Below are 26,326 nucleotides of genomic sequence, written 5' to 3'. Positions count from 1 at the left end.
TTGTATAGCTTTTAAAGTCCCTACTCACGTGTCAACTCAGTTGACCCTACAGTAAACCTGTGAAGAAGGCAGAACAGGTCAAATTACTGAGATTGAGAGAGGTTAGATGGCCTTTCCAAAGTCAGGAGGTAATAAATAGTAAAGCAGGTGATAAAACTTAGGTAGGTTTTCAGATTTCATAGTTTTATGCTTTCCTTAATGTACCCTGTACCAAGAAAAGGGAGTTAGACTAGCTGGAATAGTTATGTTTTCAGCAGTAGAGACACCTGAATGAGATACTTTTTTCTTCTATGTATGGTCTGTGGGACTTCACCCAGACATCAGCATAGGCCTTTTCAAGCAATATCTGGACTACCAATAATTCCTAGACTACAATTTCTGAAGTGGTTTTCTGTATATTAAAGCATATGTATGATTTATTTATTTTTTTGAGATGGAGTTTCACTCTTGTTGCCCAGGCTGGAGGGCAGTGGCGCCATCTGGCTCAGTGAAACCTCCACCTCCCAGATTCAAGCGATTCTCCTGCCTCAGCCTCTGAGTAGCTGGGATTACAGGCACGCACCACCATGCCTGGCTAATTTTGTATTTTTAGTAGAGACGGGGTTTCTCCATGTTGGTCAGGCTGGTCTTGAACTCCTGACCTCAGGTGATCCACCTGCCTTGGTCTCCCAAAGTGCTGGGATTACAGGCATGAGCCATGGCATCCGGCCTATGTTAGGTATATTTTAATTTCTTCCCCTTCCCTTTAGGTGGTTCTAACTTTGATGGTTTGAGGCCAAATGGGAAGGGATTGCCTGTGGACCAAAGTTCCAGGGGTCAAGATAAACCAGAAAGCTTGCGACCAAGGTAATGCAACTCTCCCTTCATTTGTCCCTTGTAGGACTGAGGTTCTCCTCATAGTACTGAGACCATTTTGGGCATAATGGAACTTGTCCCAGGGTAGCTGGCCTAGGAAATGTTCTTTTTTTTTTGAGAGAGAGAGTTTCACTCTTGTTGCCCAGGCTGGAGTTCAGTGGCGTGATCTCGGCTCACTGCAACCTCCACCTCCTGAGTTCAAGTGATTCTCCTGCCTCAGCCTTCTTGAGTAGCTGGAATTACAGGCATCTGCCACTAAGCCCGGCTAATTTTGTATTTTTAGTAGAGATGGGGTTTCTCCATGTTGGTCAGGCTGGTCTCAAACTCGTGGCCTCATCTGATCCTCTCGTCTTGGCCTCCCAAAGTGCTGGCGTGAGCCATCATGCCTGGCCAGAAATGTTCTTAATAATACCTGACATTTATTTGCACTTACTGCCAGGCACCCTGCTCTTATTTGGACTATCTTATTTTAGCCTAAGAGGTAAGTACTTTTTTCTGTTTTACAATTAAGGAAACTCAGGTGATGAGAAGTTACATAACTCATCCAAGGTCCCAGAATTAGCAAGTGGCCAATCTGGAATTTGAAACTGGCAGTCTAGCCGTTCTTTGAAAATGTAGATTAGAAACGTTTGATTTCACTCTTTCATTCTTTTAGGTGTTTCCTGACCCTGAAGTGACTTTTTTCCTGTTTTATTTACTCTTTCCCTACTTGCCCCCGAGGTGTGTTATTATATAAATATCTGAAGTCTGTACTCCAGTGCCCCCTACTGAACATATCCAGAATCTGTCTGGTCAAGATAAAACACTTACTTGTGTCAGTATTTTAGTTACAACTATAAATACAGTACAACGCAAATAATAATAAAATATAAATTTTCATTGCCTTTCTTTTTATTTTGGATTATTCCTGTGGAATAGATGTACAGAATAGAATGATCAAGTCAAAGGATCTAGAGGGTTTTATAGTTTTTTTCTTTCTTTTTTTCGAGACAGAGTCTCACTTTATCACCCAGTCACTGCAGCCTCCGCCTCCCAGGTTCAAGCAGTTCTTGTGTCTCAGCCTCCCGAGCAGCTGGGATTATAGGCATGCGCCACCACACCCAGCTCATTTTTGTATTTTTGGTAGCAATGGGATTTTGCCATGTTGGCCAGGCTGGTCTCGAACTCCTGGCTTGAGGTGATCTACCTGCCTTGGCCTCCCAAAGTGCTAGGATTACAAGCATGAGTCACCACGCCCGACCTGTCAATTACATGTTAGAATCCCATACTCTGCCACCATTCATGTGGGTGAGGCGTTAATGACACTGGGTTTCATTTTTCTCATTTAGAAGTGAGGGAATTAGATTATCTTTAAGATGCCCCTCTGGTCTGAGATTCTGTGACTCTATTATCAGGAAAATCTCCAGACCAATATATTATACAATTAACAAAATATAAATTTACTTAATTTCACAAAGAAATAATGTTGTTTTAATAAATAAATTTTACTTTGGCCTCCTTTAGTCTTCTGTGATTTAGATGCTTGTATATGGGAACTTTTAGCTTTGTATTCATTCATTTTGCAATAGGGACTCATCTACATATGAAAAAAATATTTTTGTTTTTCCAGACAGAATAAATCCAAGTCCGAAATTACTGGCATGGTTCGCTCCTCCACTATCACAGTGTCAGACAAGGCTCATATTTTATCCATGCAGAAGTTTGGACTGCGAGATACAATTGTGAAATCACATCTAGTACAAAAAGAAGAGGATTACACCTATATCCAGAACTTCAGGTAAGCTAACTGGGTCCTAGGATGTTTTCAGAGCAGAATGATCATTTGACTTTCTGGAATTTGGTCACTTCCCCCTATACCTGGATTTGGAGGCATACTCTTCTATGGAATCTCTCCCCTCATTTTTGAAATGAGTGATTCCATGCACTTTTCATTAACAGGCATTTATTCTGTGCCCTTTCTAGGTGGGCACTGTGGTAGGTGTGGTATAGTGGGAGTGACACGACTCGCAGATAGTTACAGAAATATTTGCAGAGACAAATGCAAATGGGTACAGAAGAAGGAGCACCATCCTGATTCTTTTATTTATTTGTTTTTTATGTTTTATCTTATTGAGACAGGGTCTCACTTTGTTGCCCAGGCTGGAGTGCAGTGGTGCCATCACAGCTCACTGCAGCCCACTGCAGCCTCAGCCTCCTGGGCCCAAGTAACCCTCCCACCTCAGCTGCTGGAGTAGCTGGTAATACACAAGTGCACCACCACGCCTAGCTAATTTTTTAATTTTTGTAGAGACAGGGTCTCACTATGTTGCCCACACGGGTCTCAAGCTCCTGGGCTCGGGCGATCCTCCCGCCTTGGCCTCCCAAAATGTTGAGATTATAAGTGTGAGCCACTACACCTGGCCTCCTGATTCTTATGTATCCCTCCAAGGTTTTATACTCCCTTGGTTATTCTGGGCCTTTGAAGAAAGTCATTTAAAATGAAATTAGTAAAATGAAGTTAGCTGGTGTTTGGTAATCTTTTTAGGCAAGATTACTAAAAGCTAAATGAATAAAGGTTGTGAGATTCTGCTAGATCTTTCAAAATCATTGCATTGGGACTATAAGATAAAATAACATTGTTTCTAGGGATATAAACTGTCAATTATGGTGAAGTGGTTTTTTGAATACTGGAGTTGCTTTCTTGCCAAAAGTAATTACCAAAGCACTTTTCATTTTTTCATTTCAGTAGTCTATACAAGGCAAATAATTAGGCAGATAATGGCTGGGTAATGGCTGTTTAAAGAAGTAGGAAGGTTCAGAGTAGGCCTATACTGTTTGAAGTTGTTATAACAAAAGCAACAGATACCATGACAGACCACAAGTCACCCCTTGGTGCTGCAGTCCTGGTCTAGGTTAGAAATATTTCTTTTGTCTCAAAATGCCAGTCCACAGAGACTGAAACCAGCATAAATCAGCATAAAATGCTTTCTCCTGTTATCTCCATAGTGATTCGGAGTCACTAATTATTTCTCTTTGGTGACAGGTTTTTTGTGGGAACATACAATGTAAATGGGCAGTCCCCCAAAGAATGCCTCCGGCCCTGGCTGAGCGATGGTGTCCAGGCCCCAGATGTCTATTGCGTAGGGTGAGTGCTTCTCTTCTAGTCCTCTCCATCTTCAAGCACACAGAGCTGTGGTTGAAGGACAGGTCTTCACAGCAGGTGAAGGATTTGAAAAATGAACAGGTGCCTGATAACAGCTGCTTCCCTGTTTGATGTTCTTCCTCATGGCAAGCAAGTGTCTGCCACCATTAAAGTGGAGTGCTTGGCATTTAAGTGCTAATATTTAATTTTTAATGTAATCTTCTGTTAAAATCCTGAATTGCATCCTGAACTCAGTGCATCCTGAACTGAACTTTATTGCTTGGACATTCAATACATTTTTGTTTACAAAGCAAAACTATCTTTTGCCAGAGAAGGAAGGTTAGCTGAAGAAAGTCCCATCAGTTAGTCTTTTTTTTTTTTATTGTTTTTTTTTTTTATCTTCTCATCACTATACTGGGCATTACTGGTGGGAAGGGGCAGCAAACCTTGTATGGTATATTGAAAAGAACTAGAATTCGTAATTTATATAGACCAAGGTTTGAATCCCAGTTTGCTACTTGGTGCTTGTGTGAACTAGGGGTTACAGGTAAAATAGGGACACTTCGAACTACTTCATAAGCTGGTCATGAAAAGGAAATGGGTTTTTGTTTGCAAAAGCACCTGGAAAGTTCCTTGGCATTTAGTTCCTTGGTTCTAAGTGTTTGTTTATTTTTTCCTCCTGAGGGTCCTGAAGTTTAGATAGAAAGCTACGGCTTATGCACCTTAACCAATCTGAGAATGTGTCATTTGCACATTACTTTACTATCTAACTGGTTGCTTCTCAAAATAGGTTCCAGGAGCTCGATCTGAGTAAGGAAGCTTTTTTCTTTCACGATACCCCAAAGGAGGAAGAGTGGTTCAAAGCTGTGTCAGAAGGTCTTCATCCAGATGCCAAATATGCAAAGGTAAAAGAGGAGTCAAGGACCTCTTAATTTTATGTGGCTATGCAGGGAAATTCCAAGATCATTTTTCACCCTTTCCATGACCTTTATCTTAAGCCAGTCTTAATTATCCCACAATTTTCATTTCCAGATCTTCCAGAAGGGGTGCCTCCGGGTGGGAAAGATGCAGGGTCTTGGCACTCGTAGGTTAGCACATAGCATGCTTGGTGAGTTGAACAGATGATTACCTGTGTTCTAGTGTGGAGAAGGAGGCACATTAATACCCTCAGCCAGCTTCCAGACCATGTTTCCTTTGGGGTGTTTGTTCCTGTTTGCAGTTTCTATTTAATGCCATGTCTCTCTTTTCCAGGTGAAGCTTATCCGATTGGTTGGGATTATGTTGCTGTTATATGTCAAACAGGAGCATGCAGCTTATGTCTCAGAAGTGGAAGCTGAGACTGTGGGGACAGGAATCATGGGGAGGATGGTGAGTCCTTGGTTGGTATGTTTGGCACATTGAGGGCCTTAGCGCCTGAGGTATTGACCACTTCTGATGACACAGTGACTACACGTGTCCCAGTTGGAAGATGCCAATATTCCAAGATGAATCATACCCTCAAGCAGGGCTCAGTCGAGCAAACTATTTAGAAACTGTATTTTAGTGAACTGCCTGCGCCTGTCCTCATATTCACCAACACTAGAGCCTCCAGTTGATCCTCCCATTTCACCCATGAAGTATCTTGCAGAAACTATGCTGGGTCATTCAGAAAAACAAAGAATGCTGATAGTAGGTTTGCAATTTCCTCTTCTTATTGAGGCCATTAAAGTTCTGTTTTTAGGTTCTTCTGTGAGAGCTTAGCTTTGTGTGGCAAAGGGCACCTATGGTTTGCTTGTGATTTAGTGAAAAGAATACTGGATTAAGGGAGCTAGGTTTTGGGGCCGGGCGCGGTGGCTTACACCTGTAATCCCAGCACTTTGGGAGGCCAAGGTGGGTGGATCAAGTGAGGCCAGGAGCTCGAGAGAGCTGGGTTGTGGATTCAGCTTTGCCACTGACTGGCTAGTCATTCTGCCTTCTTTTTTTTTTTTAAATTTGTACAATATAGATAATCCCATAGGATTATTATAAAGATTAAGAAAAAACATTTTGAAAGTCTGTAGGGTTTTGTTTGTTTGTTTGTTTTTGAGATAGAGTTTCACTCTGTCACCCAGGCTGGAGTGCAGTGGCACGATCTCAGCTCACTGCAACCTCTGCCTCCCGGGTTCAACCAGTTCTCTGCCTCAGCCTCCTGAGTAGCTGGGATGACAGGCGCCTGCCACCACACCAGGCTAATTTTTGTATTTTTAGTAGAGACGGGGTTTCACCATCTTGGCCAGGCTGGTCTTGAACTCCTGACCTCATGATCCACCCACCTCAGTCTCCCAAAGTGCTGGAATTGCAGGCGTGAGCCACTGCGCCCAACCAGAAAGTTTGTAGGTTTGAATGACTGACACAATTAAGCTTGAATTGGATTTCTTTGGGGATCCTTTCCACAGGGCAACAAGGGAGGCGTGGCGATCAGGTTCCAGTTCCACAACACCAGCATCTGCGTTGTGAATTCTCACTTGGCAGCCCACATTGAAGAGTATGAGAGGAGGAACCAGGACTATAAGGACATTTGTTCTCGAATGCAGTTTTGTCAGCTTGACCCAAGCCGTCCCCCTCTCACCATCAGCAAGCACGAGTGAGTCTGAGCTTCCACCCCATGCGGTTCACCATGAGTACATAGAGTTATGGGTTCTGTCTTTTCATGGGGAGATGCCTGGTGGTGGTTTCCTATTGACGCAATGGTGGTAGCTGCCACCTCTTGGTTATACATGGATTATATCTCTTGAAAACATTTAGTTTCCTAACTTGCCATCTGGCAGATCTCTAGAGTCTTTCTCTTTTCTTACTTTTTTTTTTTTTTTTTTTTGAGACGGAGTCTCGCTCTGTTGCCCAGGCTGGAGTGCTGGAGTGCAGTGGTGCCATCTTTGCACACTGCAAGCTCCGCCTCCCGAGTTCACGCTCTTCTCCTGCCTCAGCCTCCCAAGTAGCTGGGACTACAGGCGCCTGCTAATTTTTTGTATTTTTTTTTTTGAGACGGAGTCTTGCTCTGTCGCCTAGGCTGGAGTGCAGTGGCCGGATCTCAGCTCACTGCAAGCTCTGCCTCCCGGGTTTACGCCATTTTCCTGCCTCAGCCTCCCGAGTAGCTGAGACTACAGGTGCCGGCCACCATGCCTGGCTAGTTTTTTGTATTTTTTAGTAGAGACAGGGTTTCACCGGGTTAGCCAGGATGGTCTTAATCTCCTGACCTCGTGATCCACCTGTCTCGGCCTCCCAAAGTGCTGGGATTACAGGCTTGAGCCACTGCGCCCTGCCAATTTTTTGTATTTTTAGTAGAGACGGGGTTTCACTGTGTTAGCCAGGATGGCCTCGATCTCCTGACCTCATGATCTGCCCACCTTGGCCTCCCAGAGTGCTGGGATTACAGGCGTGAGCCACCATGCCCAGCCTTCTTATTTTATTTTTAAATTTTTATTTGCATGTCATCCTTGCTCAGGGACTATGCTAATCTTCTCTGTATCATTTCAATTTTAGTATATGTGCTGCCGAAGCAAGCACACTCTAGAGTATTTCTCAAGCATCATGCGTCCTTGGGAAAGTATAAGGTTTATTTATTTATATATTTATTTTTGAGATGGAGTCTCACTCTGTCTCCCAGGCTGGAGTGCAGTGGCACGATCTTTGCCTCATTGCAACCCCCACCTCCTAGTTCAATCAATTCTCCTACCTCAACCTCCTGAGTAGCTGAGACTACAGGTACGTGCCACCACGCCCGGCTAATTTTTGTATTTTGAGTAGAGAGTGGGGTTTCACCATGTTAGCCAGGCTGGTCTTGAACTCCTGACCTCGTGATCTGCCCGCCTCGGCCTCCCAAAGTGCTGGGATTACAGGTGTGAGCCACCACGCCCGGCCATTTATTTTTTCAGTATTTAATTTTATCAACATGTTGAGAGTCCCTGACTGCTATAGTATAGCAGCCAGAAATAAGAAGAAAGTGAGGCTGGGTGTAGTAGTTCATGCCTGTTATCCCAGCATTTTAGATGGCTGAGGCGGGGGATCACTTGAGCCCAGGGGTTCAAGACTAGCCTGGGCAACATAGTAAGAACCTGTTCCTGAAAAAATTAAAAAATTAGCTGGGTGTGATGCTGCATGCCTGTAATCCCAGCTACTCAAGAAGCTGAGGCAGGAAGATAAGAGAAAGGGAAGGGAAGGGGAAAGACAAGGACAGGAGAAAAGAAAAAAGAAAGGAAAGGAGAGGGAAAAGTTTATTTTGAGCAGGGAATATGACAAAACAGCAGTTGACAGCTATATTGTAGTCTGAGTTCTGCTTAAGATTTCTTTTTTTTTTTCTTTTCTTTTTTTTAAGATTTGTTTTAATTTGGGTCTGCCTACATCCAACATTATGAAGAAAACAACCAAAGAATGAGCATCTCAAACCCAGTTTTTAGAAGTATGTTTTAGGATTTATATATCTGTTCTTTCCAGAGCATGTATAATTGAGAGTTGGACTACATTTGTTTGCCTCCACTTGGTCTTTTTTCCCTCTTAATCCAACTTTACTAAGCTATAGTTGCAGCTGCTGAGAGCATCTTGTGCTAATTTTTGTTTCTTCTCTTTATCTCATTTATCTCTAAAACTTCCTATTTGTCTAAAGTCAAAGACTTAGAATTTTAGACTTTATGATAACAGTCGAAGCTTTGCTGCTTCTTTTATGAAGAGGAAGAAGCCACCGGGGCCATGATATCTGCCATGGAGTAAACAGAGTTACGCCTCTTGTCCTGCCTGCTGAGGTGGAACTGTCTGGAGCTTTTTGGTGTTCTGGAAGCTGACAGGATGGTTTTTCTTCTCCAGGGAGCCTAGCAGGAAGTGTCTTGCAGCCGAGCTCTTCCATTCTGGTGAACCTGCATCATCCTAGTTTGTGAGGTCACAGCTTATGTGTCAGTTTGTCTGCTTTTAGTTTGTGGATGCATTAATTTTGGTGTGCGTGTACTGCTGTGCATATTCTCTAATGACATGGTTGTTGGCTTCAGATACAGCAGTATTAGACTTAATGAGATGTGCAGTATCATCAGGGAGGCTTCAGTTAGCTTTTTCCCAAAGTAGCAGGAGGAATAAAACACCTTCTACACTTCACTCAGCAGTGCAGAAAGAGCCAACCGATGATATACCGGTGGTTAAATCCAGGCTCCACTATAAAGTTTGAACTTTGTTTCAGAGGAACTGTGCTCTAGAAACAAAGGCTGAGAGTGTGTTTTGTGGACTGCAGTATACACAGAGGCAGAGGTGGCATCGTGGCATCATCTGAGTTGGGGTCTCTGGGTAATTGGCATGACTCTCAATTCTTGATCTTTTTTTCCTCTTCCCAGGAATGGGGTAAATTACTATCTTTTAGATCTTATTAGACTGTCTTTCCAACCTACAAGAATAAAATAGTTAAGGAGAACACAAGGCTGTTTAAAATGAACTTGGACCAAGATAATTGAGCAAGCGTCACATTAGAATATTAAATGGGATGGCAAGAGAAAAAAATTTCCCAAACAGTTGAGCCATTTTCCCACCCACCTCCCAAGAGGCTGAGCCTCAGGGGCCTTCTTTCAGAAGCACCCTGGGTAGGTCAGGTTAAAGTTCCTCCTAAACCCTGTTACCTTTGTGCTCTGTCCTCACAGTGTGATCTTGTGGCTGGGGGACCTCAACTACAGGATAGAAGAGCTGGATGTGGAAAAAGTGAAAAAGCTCATCGAAGAGAAGGACTTTCAAACCCTGTATGCATATGATCAGGTACAAATGGCCACCTGTGCCCTCTTCCAGCGGCTGTCCTCCACTGTGAGGGCACAGAAAAGACTGGCTTCCAGACTCGCAGCCTCTTCTTCCTTGGCTTGGGAGGTTTCCCTGAGTTCCTGATGTTGTCCAGTCATTTCTTCATTTCATCTGCATTTCCCTCTTCCATAATTGTTTCCCATTGGCTCTCTCCTGAAGCACCTTGTCTCCTTTGGGAGCAAGAGTGTGTTGTCTCTCTCATCTTCTCATTCATTTATTGAAGAGGTCTGAAGTTAGGGCTAAAAGAGTACCAAGCTTCTATAAAGAAAGGACTTGGTATATTTAAGATGATGTAATAATTGTTTTTAGAATGAACCTCCTTCTCCTCTGTGCTGCTTCTCACCAGACTTCTCCAGTGTGAGTGACAGCTCTTCCTAAGTGGCTTTCCTCACTTCCTATAGGAATCAGTTCTATAACCTGCTGTTCTCCATCATTGCTTGACGTAGCATTTCCTTCTCAGAGCACTCGCTGTTTCACAGTACAAGAGAATTTCTTTCTCTGTGACTTTTCTGGCTACTTCTCTCAGTAGATTTCAGACCTGTTCAGGTGGTCATGTTGTTCAGAATGTTAAAGTCCTTTTTTGTTGTCGTTGTTCTATATCCTCCCTTTTAGTAACCTTGGTATTGTCATTAGTCTAAGTCTTTCTATTATTATTATTATTTTTTTTGAGACAGAGTCTCGCTCTGGCACCCAGGCTGTAGTGTAGTGTCGTGACCTCAGCTTGTTGCAACCTCTGTCTGTTGGATTCAAGGAATTCTCCTGCCTCAGCCTCCCAAGTAGTTGGGACTACAGGCGTGCGCCAGTATGCCTGGCTAACTTTTTATATTTTTAGTAGAGATGGGGTTTCACCATGCTGGCCAGGCTGGTCTCAAACTCCTGACCTCGTGATCCACCCACCTCAGCCTCCCAAAGTGCTGGGATTACAGGCGTGAGCCACCGCGCCTAGCCTCTATTATCTTACTTTCCCTAGTGCAGATTAATTAAAGAAAAAGAATCTCAACTTAGTTATGTCTTTGTCTGTTTATCTCCTCTGTGTTCTGGTCTGAGGCATTCTGATTTCCCTTGTAGTTTGATACCTATCTCTACTTGCCTTCTTTCTGGTCTTTCCTGAAGTAATAGTACCCATTTTGTGTGTTATCTGCCTACTACATGGTTTTAAGGTCTATACGTAAGTATCATCTTACATTCATACCTACATTTTTACTATTTTCTGTTGCTTTTTAAATAGTTTTTTTCAGGAATTTGGCAAGTAGTATCTACTAAATAGCTGATCATGTGCAATGGTAGAGCTGACAGTTCTTCACCAGTCCATGCAGTGCCAAGTGTGGTGCTCCAGGGAAAAGGGAAGAGCACCTGTGGTTTTGATCTTGCTGAGAGTGTGATCTGGAAGGCGCTCCTAAAATTAATAGGAAGGATGCTAGCTGTTTTCCTAATGTGTCAGGCACTGTTTAAGTTGACAGTGAATCTTTCTAAAGACCTATGAGGTAGCTTCTATTATAAATCCAAAATTTACAAATGGAGAAACCAAGGCACAGAGCTTCCCCCAGTTCACATAACTAATTTGACAATGCAGTTCTATCTTTGTGTATATTTGCAGCAACTGTGCTACACAGATGAAGTGTTTGATACCTGGAAGAGAAAAACTATTAGTTTGTTAAGTGGTACCTAATCATCTTGAAGATATCTCAGTAAGATGATACTCAGGCCCTTTGGGTATAGCTATGCTCTTATGAAAGAGCCTTAGCCAGACACAATGGCTTGCACGTGCAATTCCAAAACTTTGGGAGGCCAAGGTGGGAGGATCACTTGAGGCCAAGAGTTTGAGACCAGGCTAGGCAACATAGTGAGACCCTGTCTCTAAAAAATCTTTAAATATAGCTGTGTGGTGGTACACAACTGCAGTCCCAGCTACTTGGGAGGCTAAGGCAGGAGGATTGCCTGAACTCAGGAGATGGAGGCTGTAGTGAGCTATGGTCACACCATGGCACTCCAACCTGGGTGACAGAGTGAGACTCTAAAAAATAAAAAAGATTAGGCCGGGCACAGTGGCTCATGCCTGTAATCCCAGCACTTTGGGAGGCCGAGGTGGGCGGATCACGTCAGGAGTTTGAGACCAGTCTGGCCAACATGGTGAAACCTGTCTCTACTAAAAATACAAAAGTTAGCTGGGCATGGTGGCATATGCCTGTAATCCCAGCTACTCAGGAGCCTGAGGCAGGAGAATCACTTTAACCTGGGAGGTGGAGGTTGCAGTGAGCCGAGATCACGCCATTGCACTCCAGCCTGGGTCACAGAGCGAGACTCCGTCTCAAAAAAAATAAATAAATAAATAAATAAATAAATAAATAAAAATAAAAAACATTAAAAACTTAAAAAATAAAAACCATATACAGGCAAAGGAGTGTTCAGCTTGTTCACTTCCTAGGAGTTAGCTAATTTAAGATCTTATAGAAGGCTGGGCACGGTGGCTCAAGCCTGTAATCCCAGCACTCTGGGAGGCCGAGACGGGCAGACCACAAGGTCAGGAGATCAAGACCATCTTGGCTAACACGGTGAAACCCTGTCTCTACTAAAAAAATACAAAAAAAAAAAAAAAAAAAAAAAACTAGCCGGGCGAGGTGGCAGGTGCCTGTAGTCCCAGCTACTCAGGAGGCTGAGGCAGGAGAATGGCGTGAACCCAGGAGGGGATTTGCAGTGAGCTGAGATCCAGCCACTGCACTCCAGTCTGGGCAACAGAGCAAGACCCCGTCTCAAAAAAAAAAAAAAAAAAGATCTTACAGAATAACTTTCTTTTGGTGCTTTTTCCTTTGGGTTAGAGTTTGAATTCCAGATTGATTTCCTTTTCTCCACTAATTCAGAGTTTGACCTTTTTATTCTGAGATTTGTTTTTTCTCCCATCCATGTGTATAGCTGAAAATTCAGGTGGCCGCAAAGACTGTCTTTGAAGGCTTCACAGAGGGTGAGCTCACATTCCAGCCTACTTACAAGTATGATACGGGCTCTGACGACTGGGATACCAGGTAGGTCAGAGGTTGCTTCAAAGGGTTGAGCAAACGGAAACCCAGAAATTCTGGGAAGCACTTGCCCTTTTGGACCTAAGGAAGAATGAACGCTTCCTGTGACTTTTTCCCCATGTTTTGCACTCTGGTCAAACATTTTCTCTCAGTATCTGCTCATGAAGCAGACTTCTTTCCCATGTATTAACTTTGTGACTGCCTTAGCCTTTTGTTTCCTAATAATTTTTAATACTGATTTACTTTTCAGCTATGCCTAGGATGAGATGACTCCAACTAACTTAGCTGGTACTTGGACATTACACAGTAGTTAATATTTTTGTTTGTTTTGAGATGGAGTCTCGCTCTGTCACCCAGGCTAGGGTACAATGGCTGGATCTTGGCCCACTGCAACCCCTGCCTCCCGAGTTCAAGCCATTCTCCTGCCTCATCCTCCCAAGTAGCTGGGATTACAGGCATGTGCCACCAGGCCCAGCTAATTTTTGTATTTTTGTAGAGACAGGGTTTCGCCATGTTGGCCAAGCTGGTCTTGAACTCCTGACCTCAAGTGGTCTGCCTGCCTCAGCCTCCCAAAGTCAGCAGTTAATAATTTTTTTTTTATTTTTTATTTTTGAGGCGGAGTCTTGCTCTGTCGCCCAGGCTGGAGTGCAGTGGCGCGATTGCTCACTGCAAGCTCCGCCTCCTGGGTTCACGCCATTCTCCTGCCTCAGCCTCCCAAGTAGCTGGGACTACAGGCGCCCGCCACCTCGCCCGGCTAGTTTTTTGTATTTTTAGTAGAGACGGGGTTTCACTGTGTTTGCCAGGATGGTCTCGATCTCCTGACCTTGTGATCCGCCCATCTCGGCCTCCCAAAGTGCTGGGATTACAGGCTTGAGCCACCACGCCTGGCCAATATTTTTTATTAGTGCTTACTATGTGCCATGTACTATTTGATGTACTTATTTTCTCATTTAATCCTCAAGAACCTGTTGAAGTAGGTATGATTTATTAACCTCATTTTATGAGATTGGAAACTGAAGCATAAAAAAATTAAAGAGGCCCCCAAGCAGACAAGGGATACAGGTAGGATTTGAACCCAGGCAGTGGGAAATCGAGCCTGTTCTCTTAACTAGCTTAAAAAGCATCTTTTTTTTTTTTTTTTTGAGATGGAATCTTGCTCTGTCACCAGGCTGGAGTGCAGTGGCACAATCTCGGCTCACTGCAACCTCCGCCTCCTGGGTTCAAGCGATTCTCCTGCCTTAGTCTCCCGAGTAGCTGGGACTACAGGCCCCTGCCACCACACCCAGCTAATTTTTGTATTTTTAGTAGAGACAGGGTTTCACCATGTTGGCCAGGATGGTCTCAATCTTTTGACCTCATGACCTCCTGACCTCGTGATCCCCCTGCCTTGGCCTCCCAACATGCTGAGATTACAGGCGAGAGCCACCGCGTCTGGCCGTAACCAGGATCTTTTAAAGACTATAGGCTGGGTGCGGTGGCTCACACCTGTAATCCCAGCACTTTGGGAGCCCGAGGTAGGCAGATTGCCTGAGCTCAGGAGTTCGAGACTAGTCTGGGCAACATGGTGAAACCCCACCTCTACTAAAATACAAAAAGTTAGCCAGTCGTGGCGGTGCACACCTGAAGTCCCAGCTACTCGGGAGGCTGAGGTAGGAGAATTGTTTGAACCTGGGAGGCAGAGGTTGCAGTGAGCCGAGGACGCGCCACTGCACTCCAGCCTGGGTGACAGAGCAAGACTCCATCTCTATAAAAAAAAAATTAAAAATAAATAAATAAAAAATAAAGACAGTAGAGTGCTTACTGTCAGATTGATTTTTTTATTCTCTCCTGATTCTCATAGGAGGATAAAGATCAGAGAATCAGTCTGAACTCTGTTTTGGCTTTGAGCTTTCATAGTTATTTTGGATGATACTCACAGGATACATGTTATCCCTTGGTGGGCCTGAATTGCTCTTGCTGCCTCAGATGACTTAGCCACGTGGTCATCAAGGCACTGATTCATCACTCCCCGCCTAAGCCAGGGCACTTGCCAGGCAGCGGGCACTGCTGTTTCTGTGAGTACTTCCAGTGTGGACTTTGCATTTCAGTGAGAAGTGCCGTGCTCCCGCCTGGTGTGACCGGATCCTCTGGAAAGGGAAGAACATCACTCAGCTGAGTTACCAGAGCCACATGGCCCTGAAGACCAGTGACCACAAGCCTGTCAGCTCAGTGTTTGACATCGGGGTAGGTGGCAGCTGGTATCTGTTGTAATCATTCTGGAGGGAATTGGCTTTCACAACTAAGACCATGTCTTGTCTTTCTGGTTTCTTCCTCTCCTTTTGAATGGGAGGAAGCCCTTTTTAGGACAATTTAAAACAGTTATTAACAACTTGGTTAATAATTGTTTTAGTATGCCTCTGTAGTTTTCCTCATACATGGAAGTTCCCTTTTGCATTTTTGAACTGTCTTTTTGCAGACCTTTCTCTACATGTTTATAAATGGGTGTGTCAGTATTCTGTATACATCATTGAGGATATTTTTCCTTTTTTGTAAAAGAGATCATATACGTTTTGCTCTGAGGACATCTTTTTTTCCCCAACTGAATATGTCTTAGGAGATCTTTCCATGACAGTGAAGGTAGAGCTTCCTTCTCATTATTTTTAAAGGTTTCAAAGTATTCCATAGTAGGGATGAGCCATAATGTATGTATTGATGGTCATAAAGTTATTTCCAAATTTTGCTATTTATACACAGTGCTGTTGTGACAACCCTTCACGTGTGTCTTTGTGTATCAGTGTATTTCTATAGAATGAAATTATTAGAGATTAAATTAGTGGTTTAGATAAAAAAATGTATTTTAAATTTATTAGATCTTGCTAAATTATCCTCACAACAGTTTTACCACTTTATACTTCTACCAACCATGTATGAGTTTATTTTCCCATACCCTTGGCAATATTGGGGTTTATCAATCTTCAAAATTTTTGCCAACCCAATAAGCAGGTATTTTATTATGTTAGATTACATTTCCCTGATTACCTATGAGGTCGACATCTTTTTCTTCCTTTCCTTTTTATTTATTTATTTTTTATTTTTTTTGAGATGGAGTCTTGCTCTGTCGCCCAGGCTGGAGTGCAGTGGTGCGATTTTGGCTCACTGCAACCTCCTCCTCCCGGGTTCAAGCGATTCTCCTGCCTCAGCCTTCCAAGTAGCTGGGATTACAGGCACATTGCATCATGTCTGGCTATTTTTTTGTATTTTTAGTAGAGATGGTGTTCGATTTCATGACCTCATGATCCACCTGACTCAGCCTCCCAAAGTGCTGTGATTATAGGCATGAGCCACGATGCCTGGCCCGTTTGTTTTTTGTTTTTCAGACAGAGTCTTGCTCTGTCACCCAGGCTGGAGTGCAGTGGCGCGATCTCGGCTCACTGCAAGCTCCGCCTCCCAGGTTCACGCCATTCTCCTGCCTCAGCCTCCTGAGTAGCTGGGACTACAGGCGCCCGCCACCTTGCCCGGCTATTGTTTTTGTATTTTTAGTAGATATGGGGTTTCACTGTGTTAGCCAGGATAATTTCTATCTCCTGACCTCGTGACCCACCAGCCTCAGCCTCCCAAAGTGCTGGCATTACAGGCGTGAGCCACTGCACCCGGCCTTTTTTTTTTTTTTGAGACGGAGTCTCGCTCTGTCGCCCAAGCTGGAGTGCAGTGGCCAGATCTCAGCTCACTGCAAGCTCCGCCTCCCGGGTTCACGCCATTCTCCCGCCTCAGCCTCCCGAGTAGCTGGGACTACAGGCACCCGCCACCTCGCCCGGCTAGTTTTTTGTACTTTTTAGTAGAGACGGGGTTTCACCGTGTTAGCCAGGATGGTCTCGATCTCCTGACCTTGTGATCCGCCCGTCTCGGCCTCCCAAAGTGCTGGGATTACAGGCTTGAGCCACCGCACCCGGCTTTTTTTTTTTAAGAGACAGCATCTTGCTATCTTGCCCAGACTGGTCTCAAGTGACTCATGGGCTCAGGTGATCCTTCTGCCTTGGCCCCCCAAGTGCTGGGATTACAGGCATGAGCCACCACACCGACCTTCTCATTTATTTATTATCTATTTACAGTGGTACTTTATCATCATTACAATGACTCACACCTGTAATAGCAGCACTTTGGGAGGCTGAAGTGGGTGGATTGCTTGAGCTCAGGAGTTTAAGACCAGCCTGGGCAACATGGCAAAACCCCTCATCTCTACAAAAAATAAAAAAAATTAGCTGGGCATGATGGCTTGTGTCTGTGGTCCCAGCTACTTGGGGGGCTGAGGTAGGAGGATTACTTGAACCCAGAAGGCAGAGGTTGCAGTGAGCCAAGATCACTCTACTGCATTCCAGCTTGGGTGACAGCAAGACCTTGTTGCAAAAACAAACAAAGCTTAAGAAACACTGCTTTAAATCAAAGCCCTAGAAAAGGTTCTCACTGCTGGCTTGTTGGTGACAGCAAGCAAAAGAGAGCTAGGTACTGGGCAAGCATTTTTCTGCCCTGGGCCTAAGACCTGGCAGAACTAGCTGCTAACCATGCTTTCACTTCCACGTCTTTTTTCTGGTAATCAGGAAGCAGATGCCTGTACCACAAGCTTTGCCTCTGGTAGATCCTTCTAAGTCAGTTGTTAATGGAGTTCATTAATTAATTAAATCTATAGCCTTTGTTTTCTATGTTGCTATCAACTGGTATTTCCCAGTGCTGTGAATGCCCTCTATACTGAGAAAGAGGAAATGGGCAGAAGCCAAGGTACTCAGTCTCTGATGTTTTCCTTTCAGGTGAGGGTCGTAAATGACGAGCTTTACCGGAAGACTCTGGAGGAAATTGTTCGCTCCCTGGATAAGATGGAAAATGCCAACATTCCTTCTGTGTCCCTGTCCAAGCGAGAGGTAGGAAGGACGTGTTAAGAATATTAGCACTGGGCTCTGGCCGGGTATGGTGGCTCATGTCTGTATTCCCAGCACTTTGGGAGGCTGAGGCGGGCGGATCACGAGGTCAGGAGATCGAGACCATCCTGGCTAACATGGTGAAACCCCGTCTCTACTAAAAAATACCAAAAATTAGCCAGGTGTGGTGGTGGGCGTCTGTAATCCCAGCTACTCGGGAGGCTGAGGCAGGAGAATGACATGAACCCGGGAGGTGGAGCTTGCAGTGAGCCGAGATTGTGCCACTGTACTCCAGCCCGGGCAACAGAGTGAGACTCCACCTCAAAAAAAAAAAAAAAAAAAAAATTAGTGTTGTGCTCTTCTATTTCTAAGGCTTAAATCTCCTCATCTATTGGAGCTCAGAGTTCTAGGAGGCACCTATAGCACTATTGGACTGTGGTCTTTCTTCATAGACTGCTTCTAGATAAAGTGAGGCTGATGTTGTTAGCTGAGAAGAGAGAGGTTGTTGGCTTAGGTCATCATGTCCTGCTCTTCTAAACCAGAATACGGTTCAAAATGTGTTTTGGTTTTAGAATAACTATTGTGTATTCTGGCAATGGAGTTTTCTTCTTACTGATGCTTTGCTTTGAGATTAAATTGAGTTTAGATACCCATGAGTTGATGGGAGGGAAGACAGTATAGAAAAGGAATAGGTAATATAGGAAGTTGAATAAGGTCTGAAGGTTTTTCGTGGAAGAGCCACATGGAGGATCAATTAAACTTGACATTCTACAAAGTCAAACTGGGGTTTAAGGTGAAGGCGTTTTTTTGTTTGGTTTGTTTGTTTTAAGCAGAGTCTCACTCTGTGACCCAGGCTGGAGTGGAATGGCGTGATCTCAGCTCACTGCAACCTCCACCTCCTAGGTTCAAGCAATTCTCCTGCCTCCGCCTCCCAGTAGCTGGGATTACAGGCTGTGCCACCATGCCTAGCTAATTTTTGTATTTTTAGTAGAGATGAGGTTTTGCCATGTTGGCCAGGCTGGTCTTGAACTCCTGAGCTCAAGTGATCCGCCCATCTTGGCCTCCCAAAGTGCTGGGATTATGGGCCTGAGCCACTGTGGCAGTTGCAGATGGCATTTTTAATGCCCTAGATGTCCTGCTACTTGGAAGGATGGGCTTGATCTTCATGTGTAGAAGTGGAATTTGTGAAGGGTATTTTGTAAATGGTTTTTGCGTATAGAAGATATAAACTTTGACTTTCTTCAGGAAATAGACATACAAAAACAAACGGAATTTTTGGATTTTGGGTTACACACAGATAACTAGTCTTTAGTGGGAACTGTGGCCTCCCAGGTAACTACTTAAAGCAGAAACATTTAAAAGAGATAGTCCTTCATTTTCTTTCCATGGTAAGGATTGCCCAGTTGGGGTGGCTGGGCAGGTTGCCGAGGAAAGGGCACTGGTTTTTACTGGCCTCGGGCTTCTTCCCAGTTCTGTTTTCAGAATGTGAAGTACATGCAATTGAAAGTAGAATCCTTTACAATTCATAATGGACAAGTACCCTGTCATTTTGAATTCATCAACAAGCCTGATGAAGAGTCTTACTGTAAGCAGTGGCTGAATGCCAACCCCAGCAGAGGCTTCCTCCTGCCTGGTAAGCCCTCTGTTCCTAGCTTCCTGGTATCTGGTTTGGGGAATGCCTTACTCTATAATTGCTCATTTTCCTAAAATGAGCTTTTTGCTTGAGTGTTTTATTCTCTGCTTGAGGCTTTTTAAAAAGCCCTATAGATGAACCCATTCATAAATAAAATAGAAAATAGTGAGGAGCATGAGTTCACTTTCAGAAGCATTCTTAGTCATTTATATGTTCCATAATTTCACAGAAAGAGAAAACATAAGATTTCTGTAGAGCAGGTGCTGCTGTTAAAGGAACCATTTTACTATCTTGCTGTAATCAACTCCCAATTATCTGCTCTTGATAATGGGGAAGTAATCCAGAAATTATATCTGGCTCTGGAATGTACCATCCACATTTTTCCTGACTTCTCCTTCGCACTCTGCGTGGTACTATGAGATGGAACAATGAAGGGTGTTTTGTGGACAATTCATAGGCTGATAATTGCATTACACTTCTACTGAATCAGGCATCTTCATCTTACCTGGCTCAGGGAAGGCTCTTTGATCCATGCCTTCTTATTCTGTTAGTATTTCTAGCTTGAGCTGTGCTCCTTAGTACTTGAATTTTATGGCATTTGTCTATTCAAATGTTTTTGTTTGTTGTTTTCATATTCCCAGTTGGACTATAAACTCTTTGTTCTTATGTCTCCTGCATGCCAAGCACATTTAGATGCTTGTTGGTTGGCTGATACCTTTTCTTTCCTTTTCCTAACCCTTTATGCCTTACCCGCTTCCCTCCTATTTTCTTTCCCCTTTCCTCTTGGCCTCCCCTCAGCCAACATTATTTTTAAAATTTCTCTGCAGATTCTGACATTGAGATTGAACTGGAGCTCTTTGTAAATAAGACAACAGCTACAAAGCTCAACTCGGGTGAAGACAAAATTGAGGACATTCTGGTTTTGCACTTGGACAGGGGAAAGGATTACTTTTTATCTGTGTCTGGGAATTACCTGCCCAGCTGTTTCGGGTCTCCCATTCATACACTGTGTTACATGAGAGAGCCAATCTTGGACCTACCACTTGAAACTATTAGTGAGCTGGTGAGTAATATGCCACAAAGAAACATCTAGAACTTTGTAGCCACCAAGCCAGTCAAACAAGATATTCCTATGCCTACCTTCCTAGGGACTTAGACATTCTTCAGCCTCCTAGAGCTTGCTTAGTGTATCAGCTGTATATTGCTGTGCTACAAAGCATCCTGAAATTTTAGTAGTTTTTAACACTGAGTTATTGCTTCTCATGATTCTGTGGGTTTCCAATGTGGGTCTTCTGCTGGTCTCACCTAGCCCCATTTGTGTAGTTATAATCAGATGGTAGCTGTGATGGCCGGAGGGCTCCAGATGGCCTCTCTCACGTGTCTTGGTGTTAGCTTTTCTCTGGGTTTCACTCACCACATGGGCTTATCATTCAGAAGGCTAACTCAGGCTTCTGTAGGCAGTGGCAAGAACATGAGAGAAGAACTGTAAGGCCTTTTGTAGCATAGGCTCCAAAATGCATACAAGGCCACTTCTGCCACGTTTTATTGGTAGAGCAAGTTGTGAAGCCAGACTAGAGATTCTACGAATGGAGAAAGACTCCACTTTTTTTTTTTTTTTTTGAGACGGAGTTTCACTCTTGTTGCCCAGGCTGGAGTGCAATGACGTGATCTTGGCTCATCATAACCTCTGCCTCCCCAGTTCAAGAGATTTTCCTGCCTCAGCCTCCTGAGTAGCTGGGACTACAGGCATGTCCCACCATGCCTGGCTAATTTTTTGTGTATTTTTAGTAGAGACGGGGTTTCTCCATGTTGGTCACACTGCTCTTGAACTCCCGACCTCAGGTGATCCACCCACCTCAGCCTCCCAAAGTGCTGGGATTACAGGCATGAGCCGCCACGCCTGGCTTTTTTTTTTTTTTTTTTTTTTGAGATGGAGTCTCGCTCTGTTGTCCAGGTTGGAATGCAGTGGCACATCTTGGCTCACTGCAACCACCGTCTTCTGGGCTCAATCAATTCTCCCATCTCAGTCTCCTGAGTAGCTGAGATTACAGGCACCCACCATCATGCCCAGCTAATTTTTGTATTTTAGTAGAGACGGGATTTCACCATGTTGGCCAGGCTGGTCTTGAACTCCTGACCTCAGGTGATCCGCCCGCCTCAGCCTCCCAAAGTGCTAGGATTATAGGCGTGAGTCACTGCACCCAGCCAATTTTTGTATTTTAGTAGAGACGGGATTTCACCATGTTGGCCAGGCTGGTCTTGAACTCCTGACCTCAAGTGATCTGCTCTCCTCAGCTTTCCAAAGTGTTGGGATTGCAGGTGTGAGCCACCATGCCTGGCCTGTTTTGTTTTGTTTTGTTTTGTGAGTCGGAGTCTCTGTCACCCAAGCTGGAGTGCAGTGGCATGATCGTGGCTTACTGCAATCTCTGCCTCCCGGGTTCAAACAAATCTCCTGCCTCAGCCTCCCAAGTAGCTGGGATTACAGGTACCCGCCACCATACCCGGCTAATTTTTGTATTTTCTGTAGTGACGGGGTTTCACCATGTTGGCCAGGCTGGTCTCAAACTCCTGACCTCAGGTGATCCACCTGCCCTGGCTTCCCAAAGTGTTGGGATTACAAGCGTGAGCCACTGTGCCCGGCCCTTATTTTTATTTTTATTTTTTTTCTGAGACAGAGTCTTACTCTGTCACCCAGGCTGGAGTGCAGTGGAGCGATCTCGGCTCACTGCAACCTCTGCCGCCCGCGTTGCAGTGATTCTTATGCCTCAGCCTCCCCAGTAGCTGGAAGGTTGCTTAATGCAACCTCTGCCATCTGGGTTGCAAGCGATTCTCGTGCCTCAGCCTCCCAGTACCTGGGACTACAAGTGTGCACCACCATGCCCAGCTAATTTTTTTATATTTTTAGTAGAGACGAGGTTTCGCCATGTTGGCCAGGCTAGTCTCGAACTCCTGACCTCAGCTGATCCACCCACCTCGGCCTCTCCAAGTGTTGGAATTACAGGCATAAGCCACCATGCCCTGCCTAACTCCACTTCTTGATAGGAAAGAAAAGCTGCAAAATGCTGTGGCCATGTTTTTCAGTATTTCACTTATAGTACGTGTCTTTGTTTGTTTGGGCTGCTATAACAGCATACCATAGACTGGGTGGTTTATCAACAACAGAAATTTATTTCTCACAGTTCTGGAGACAGGGAAGTCCAAGATCAAGGCACTGCCAGATTTGGTGTCTGGTGAGGGCCTACCTCCTGGTTCATAGAGGGCCATCTTCTCACTATGCTCTTACATGGCAGAAGAGGTGAGGGAGGTCTCGGAGGTGTATTGTTTAGGGGCACTAATCCCATTCATCAGGGCAGAGCCCTTATGGTCTAACCAGCTCCCAAAGGCCCTACCTCCTAGTACCATCACCTGAGGGATTAGGTTTCAACGTATGGATTTCAGAGGGACATACACATTCAGTCTGTAGCAGTACATTAGAGAAACTCAGCCATGGGTTGGACACAGTGACTCACAACTGTAATCCTAGCACTTTGGGAGGGCAAGGCAAGAGAAATGTTTTACGCCAGGAATTTGAGACCAGCCTGCGCAACATAATAAGACTCCATCTCTACAAAACAATTAAGAAATGAGCTGGATACGGGGGTGTGCACTTGTAGTCCTAGCTACTTGGAAAGCTGAGGTGGGAGGGAGCCTGGGAATTCAAGACTGTAGTACCTGAGCGATAGCGCAAGACCCTGTCTCTGAAAAAAAAGAAGACAAACTCAGCCATGAACTCCAAAATAATGAAAGTTCCATTGTCAATGATATTATTCTTTTGTTTCTTTTAAATCATCATTGGTAGGTTATCATCCTAAACTAAATTTGCTGCGATCTAAAAGGTTCCTATGGAGATAATTCTAATACAAGGGAACTAATTTGGAGCAGATCTATGGTAATATGTATGCTTTTTTTCCAATGCATTTTTAAATTTAGGGAGTCTTGAACTCCCTCTTCTTCATCATGTAGATGAAAACGGGCCCAATCAAGGAGAGTGATTTGTTACAGGTCATATGGTGAGTTAACAGTGGACCTGGAGGCTGGGCACAGTGGCTCACGCCTGTAATCCCAGAACTTTGGGAGGCCGAGGCAGGTGGATCACGAGGTCAGGAATTTGAGACCAGCCTGGCCAAGATGGTGAAACCCCATCTCTACTAAAAATAAAAAAAATTAGCTGGGCATGGTGGCGGGTGCCTGTATTCCCAGCTGCTTAGGAGGCTGAGGCAGGAGAATCGCTTGAACTTGGGAGGCGGAGGTTGCAGTGAGCCAAGATCGCACCACTGCACTGAGCCTGGGTGACAGAGCAAGACTCTGTCTCAAATAAATAAATAAATAAATAAGTAAATAAATAAAAACAGTGGATCTGGAGGCTGGGTACGGTGGCTCACACCTGTAATCTCAGTACTTTGGGAGGCTGAGATGGGTAGATCACTTGAGTCCAGGTGTTCAAGACCAGCCTGGGCAACATAGCAAGACCCCATCTCAAAATTAAAAAAAAAAATCAATTAAAAAAAAAATCAGACCGGGAGCGGTGGCTCACGCCTCTAATCCTAACACTTTGGGAGGCTGAGGCAGGTGGATTGCTTGAGCTCAGGAGTTCAAGACCAGCCTGAGCAACATGGTAAAACCCCGTCTCTACTAAAATACAAAAAATTTGCCAAGGCGTGATGGCACACACCTGTAATCCCAGCTACTAGGGAGCCTGAGACAGGGGAATCGCTTGAACCTGGGAGGCGGAGGTTGCAGTGAGCTGAGATCGTGCCATTGCACTCTAGCCTGGGCGACAGAGTGAGACTCCATCTCAAAAACATAAAAATAAAAATAAATAAAAATCAAAACAGTGGTCCCGGGCCTTGAACTCAGATTTTTGGACTCCCAAGCCTGTGCTGTTTCCTCACCAGACCACATCTTCTCTCTGGTTCTATAGTGAAATGCTATAGGAATGATTTTTTTCCTAAAAAGATGGTGCATATTTCACCTGATTCATTGAAACTGCTTGTCATAACCCTCTCCTGATTCTCAAAAATTACCTTTTGTTCCTTGATCATACCACCTGATTTCATTTCTGTCTGTGGAATGTGTGGTTAGGGGCAGTGAAATATTTTCCTTTTTCCATGGGTTTGCCGTCCCCATGCCATGCATTTTCCTGGAGCCAGCCTGGCAGAAGTTCTGTCATGATCTTGATTGTTTTCCAGACTCTGATGCCAATACGGACTGGAGATGATGGCAGCCAGTTGGAGAGCCCCATGGAAATCCCCAAAGAGCTCTGGATGATGGTTGATTACCTGTACCGAAATGCTGTCCAGCAGGTAGGTTGTGTTTAAGCATTCAGACCTGATTGAGGCCAGGTTGCCTTGAGAAGGACCATCAGCCCCAAGAACTTTTTGCATAAGGAACCTGTGGAGAACTGTTCTTCACCCAGGGAGGGGAGGAAGGATAGATAGTATGCCATGTTTCACACTCCTGGGAGACCCTGCTATTTTTTTTATTTTTTTTATTTTTATTTTTATTTTTTTTGAGACAGAGTCTTATTCTGTTGCCCAGGCTGGAGTGCAATGGTGCAATCTCGGTTCACTGCAACCTCCGCCTCCCGGGTTCAAGTGATTCTCCCGCCTCAGTCTCCCAAGTAGCTGGGATTACAGGCACCCGCCATCATGCCTGGCTAATTTTTGTATTTTTGTAGAGATGGAGTTTCACCATGTGGGCCAGGCTGGTCTTGCAACTCCTGACCTCAGGTGATCTGCCCGCCTCAGCCTCCCAAAGTGCTGCGATGACAGGCATGAGCCACCGCGACCTGCCAGAGGCCCTGCTATTACATGCAGTACCTGATTACCCCCAAGGGAAGCAGCGTTGCATAGGAAGACCATCCCAGCACAGCACAGCATGTTCCTTCCCATGGCCTCTGGGGTCCTCCAGCCAGAAGGCTGCCTGGAGGCCTCTCAGGATGTCATCGCTCTCCTTCAGGAACTCTCACCAGCTTCTGGGAATGGGTGGGGCCAACTTGTTGATAAACCAAGCAGAGGCAGGGGACCAGATGCAACCCCTGGGCCACAAATTTGGAGGCCTGATTTCTAGAGTGACCAGGGCAGGCTTCACTAATCAGATTGGTTAGTTTCACTGACCTGTTTATGTAGGTTTCAGGGAGACCTATACAAACTACAAGCCCACTTGACCACTTCAGAGCAACATCTTTTTTTTTTTTAATATGCATTCTTATGATACTCCATTTTCACTTTCTTCCCCCCTCACATTTATTGAGAGTTGCAGTGTACCAATCACTATTCTAATTGTTTTTTACAGCATTGCCTCTAGTTTTCACAGTAGTTCTCAGATGAGGAAACAGATGCCTGGAAAGGTGAATAACTTGGTTAACGTCCCCAAGCTGATAAATGGGCAGAGGTGGAATTTGAATACAGTGAATCTGGCTAGAGAAGCCATATTCTTCAGTGCTGTACTATTCTACCTTCTCTGTAGCCCTCCTTTCAAATGGAACTTTTGAGCAATACATATAATATTGTTATTATTAATACAGTTATATGGTATTAAGTCATTTTGTAAAACAAATGAACATAAAGTATCCTGAGACTAATGGAAATAGCTTTGTTGCCATAATCTGTTTTTATTGAGATGGAGTCTTGCTCTGTCACCAAGCTGGGGTGCAGTTCACCATCTTGGCTCACTGCAACCTCCACCTCCCGGGTTGTAGCAATTCTCCTGCCTCAGCTTCTCGAGTAGCTGGGATTACAGGCATGTACCACCAACCCCAGCTAATTTTTGTATTTTTATTAGAGACAGGGTTTCACCATGTTGGCCAGGATGGTCTCAATCCCGTGATCCGCCCGCCTCTGCCTCCCAAAGTGCTGGGATTACAGGCGTGAGCCAACACGCCTGACCACTGCCATAATCTTATTTGCCCAAAGCATTGAGGTGCCTTGTTAGTGTTCTCTTATGCTCTTATGCACTGTATATTTTCTTCATTTTCTTTCCCCCTGGGTAATCC

The 26,326-nt window shown here is 44.5% G+C and overlaps 1 protein-coding gene and 1 non-coding gene across 2 annotated transcripts in view; one reads left to right on the top strand and one right to left on the bottom strand.

The window, feature by feature from the left end:
* INPP5B (inositol polyphosphate-5-phosphatase B) overlaps window positions 1-26,326 on the top strand; it is an 83,276-nt gene that overhangs the window by 50,991 nt on the left and 5,959 nt on the right. The window contains 13 exon segments of the mRNA XM_010352683.2: window positions 750-846; window positions 2,465-2,632; window positions 3,878-3,979; window positions 4,767-4,881; window positions 5,228-5,344; window positions 6,391-6,578; window positions 9,607-9,718; window positions 12,668-12,777; window positions 14,859-14,994; window positions 17,553-17,663; window positions 19,131-19,293; window positions 20,121-20,356; window positions 24,522-24,635. Coding sequence (XP_010350985.1) covers window positions 750-846; window positions 2,465-2,632; window positions 3,878-3,979; window positions 4,767-4,881; window positions 5,228-5,344; window positions 6,391-6,578; window positions 9,607-9,718; window positions 12,668-12,777; window positions 14,859-14,994; window positions 17,553-17,663; window positions 19,131-19,293; window positions 20,121-20,356; window positions 24,522-24,635 — 1,769 coding nt within the window.
* Window positions 7,395-7,498, bottom strand: LOC115892475. Its single transcript, XR_004052356.1, has one exon. It is a non-coding gene; the product is annotated as a U6 spliceosomal RNA (small nuclear RNA).

Source organism: Rhinopithecus roxellana, chromosome 12 (genome assembly GCF_007565055.1).
Source record: "Rhinopithecus roxellana isolate Shanxi Qingling chromosome 12, ASM756505v1, whole genome shotgun sequence".
NCBI lineage: Eukaryota > Metazoa > Chordata > Mammalia > Primates > Cercopithecidae > Rhinopithecus > Rhinopithecus roxellana.
The sequence above is the reverse complement of the archived record's forward strand: the minus strand, read 5'-3'. Positions and strand labels throughout refer to the sequence as shown.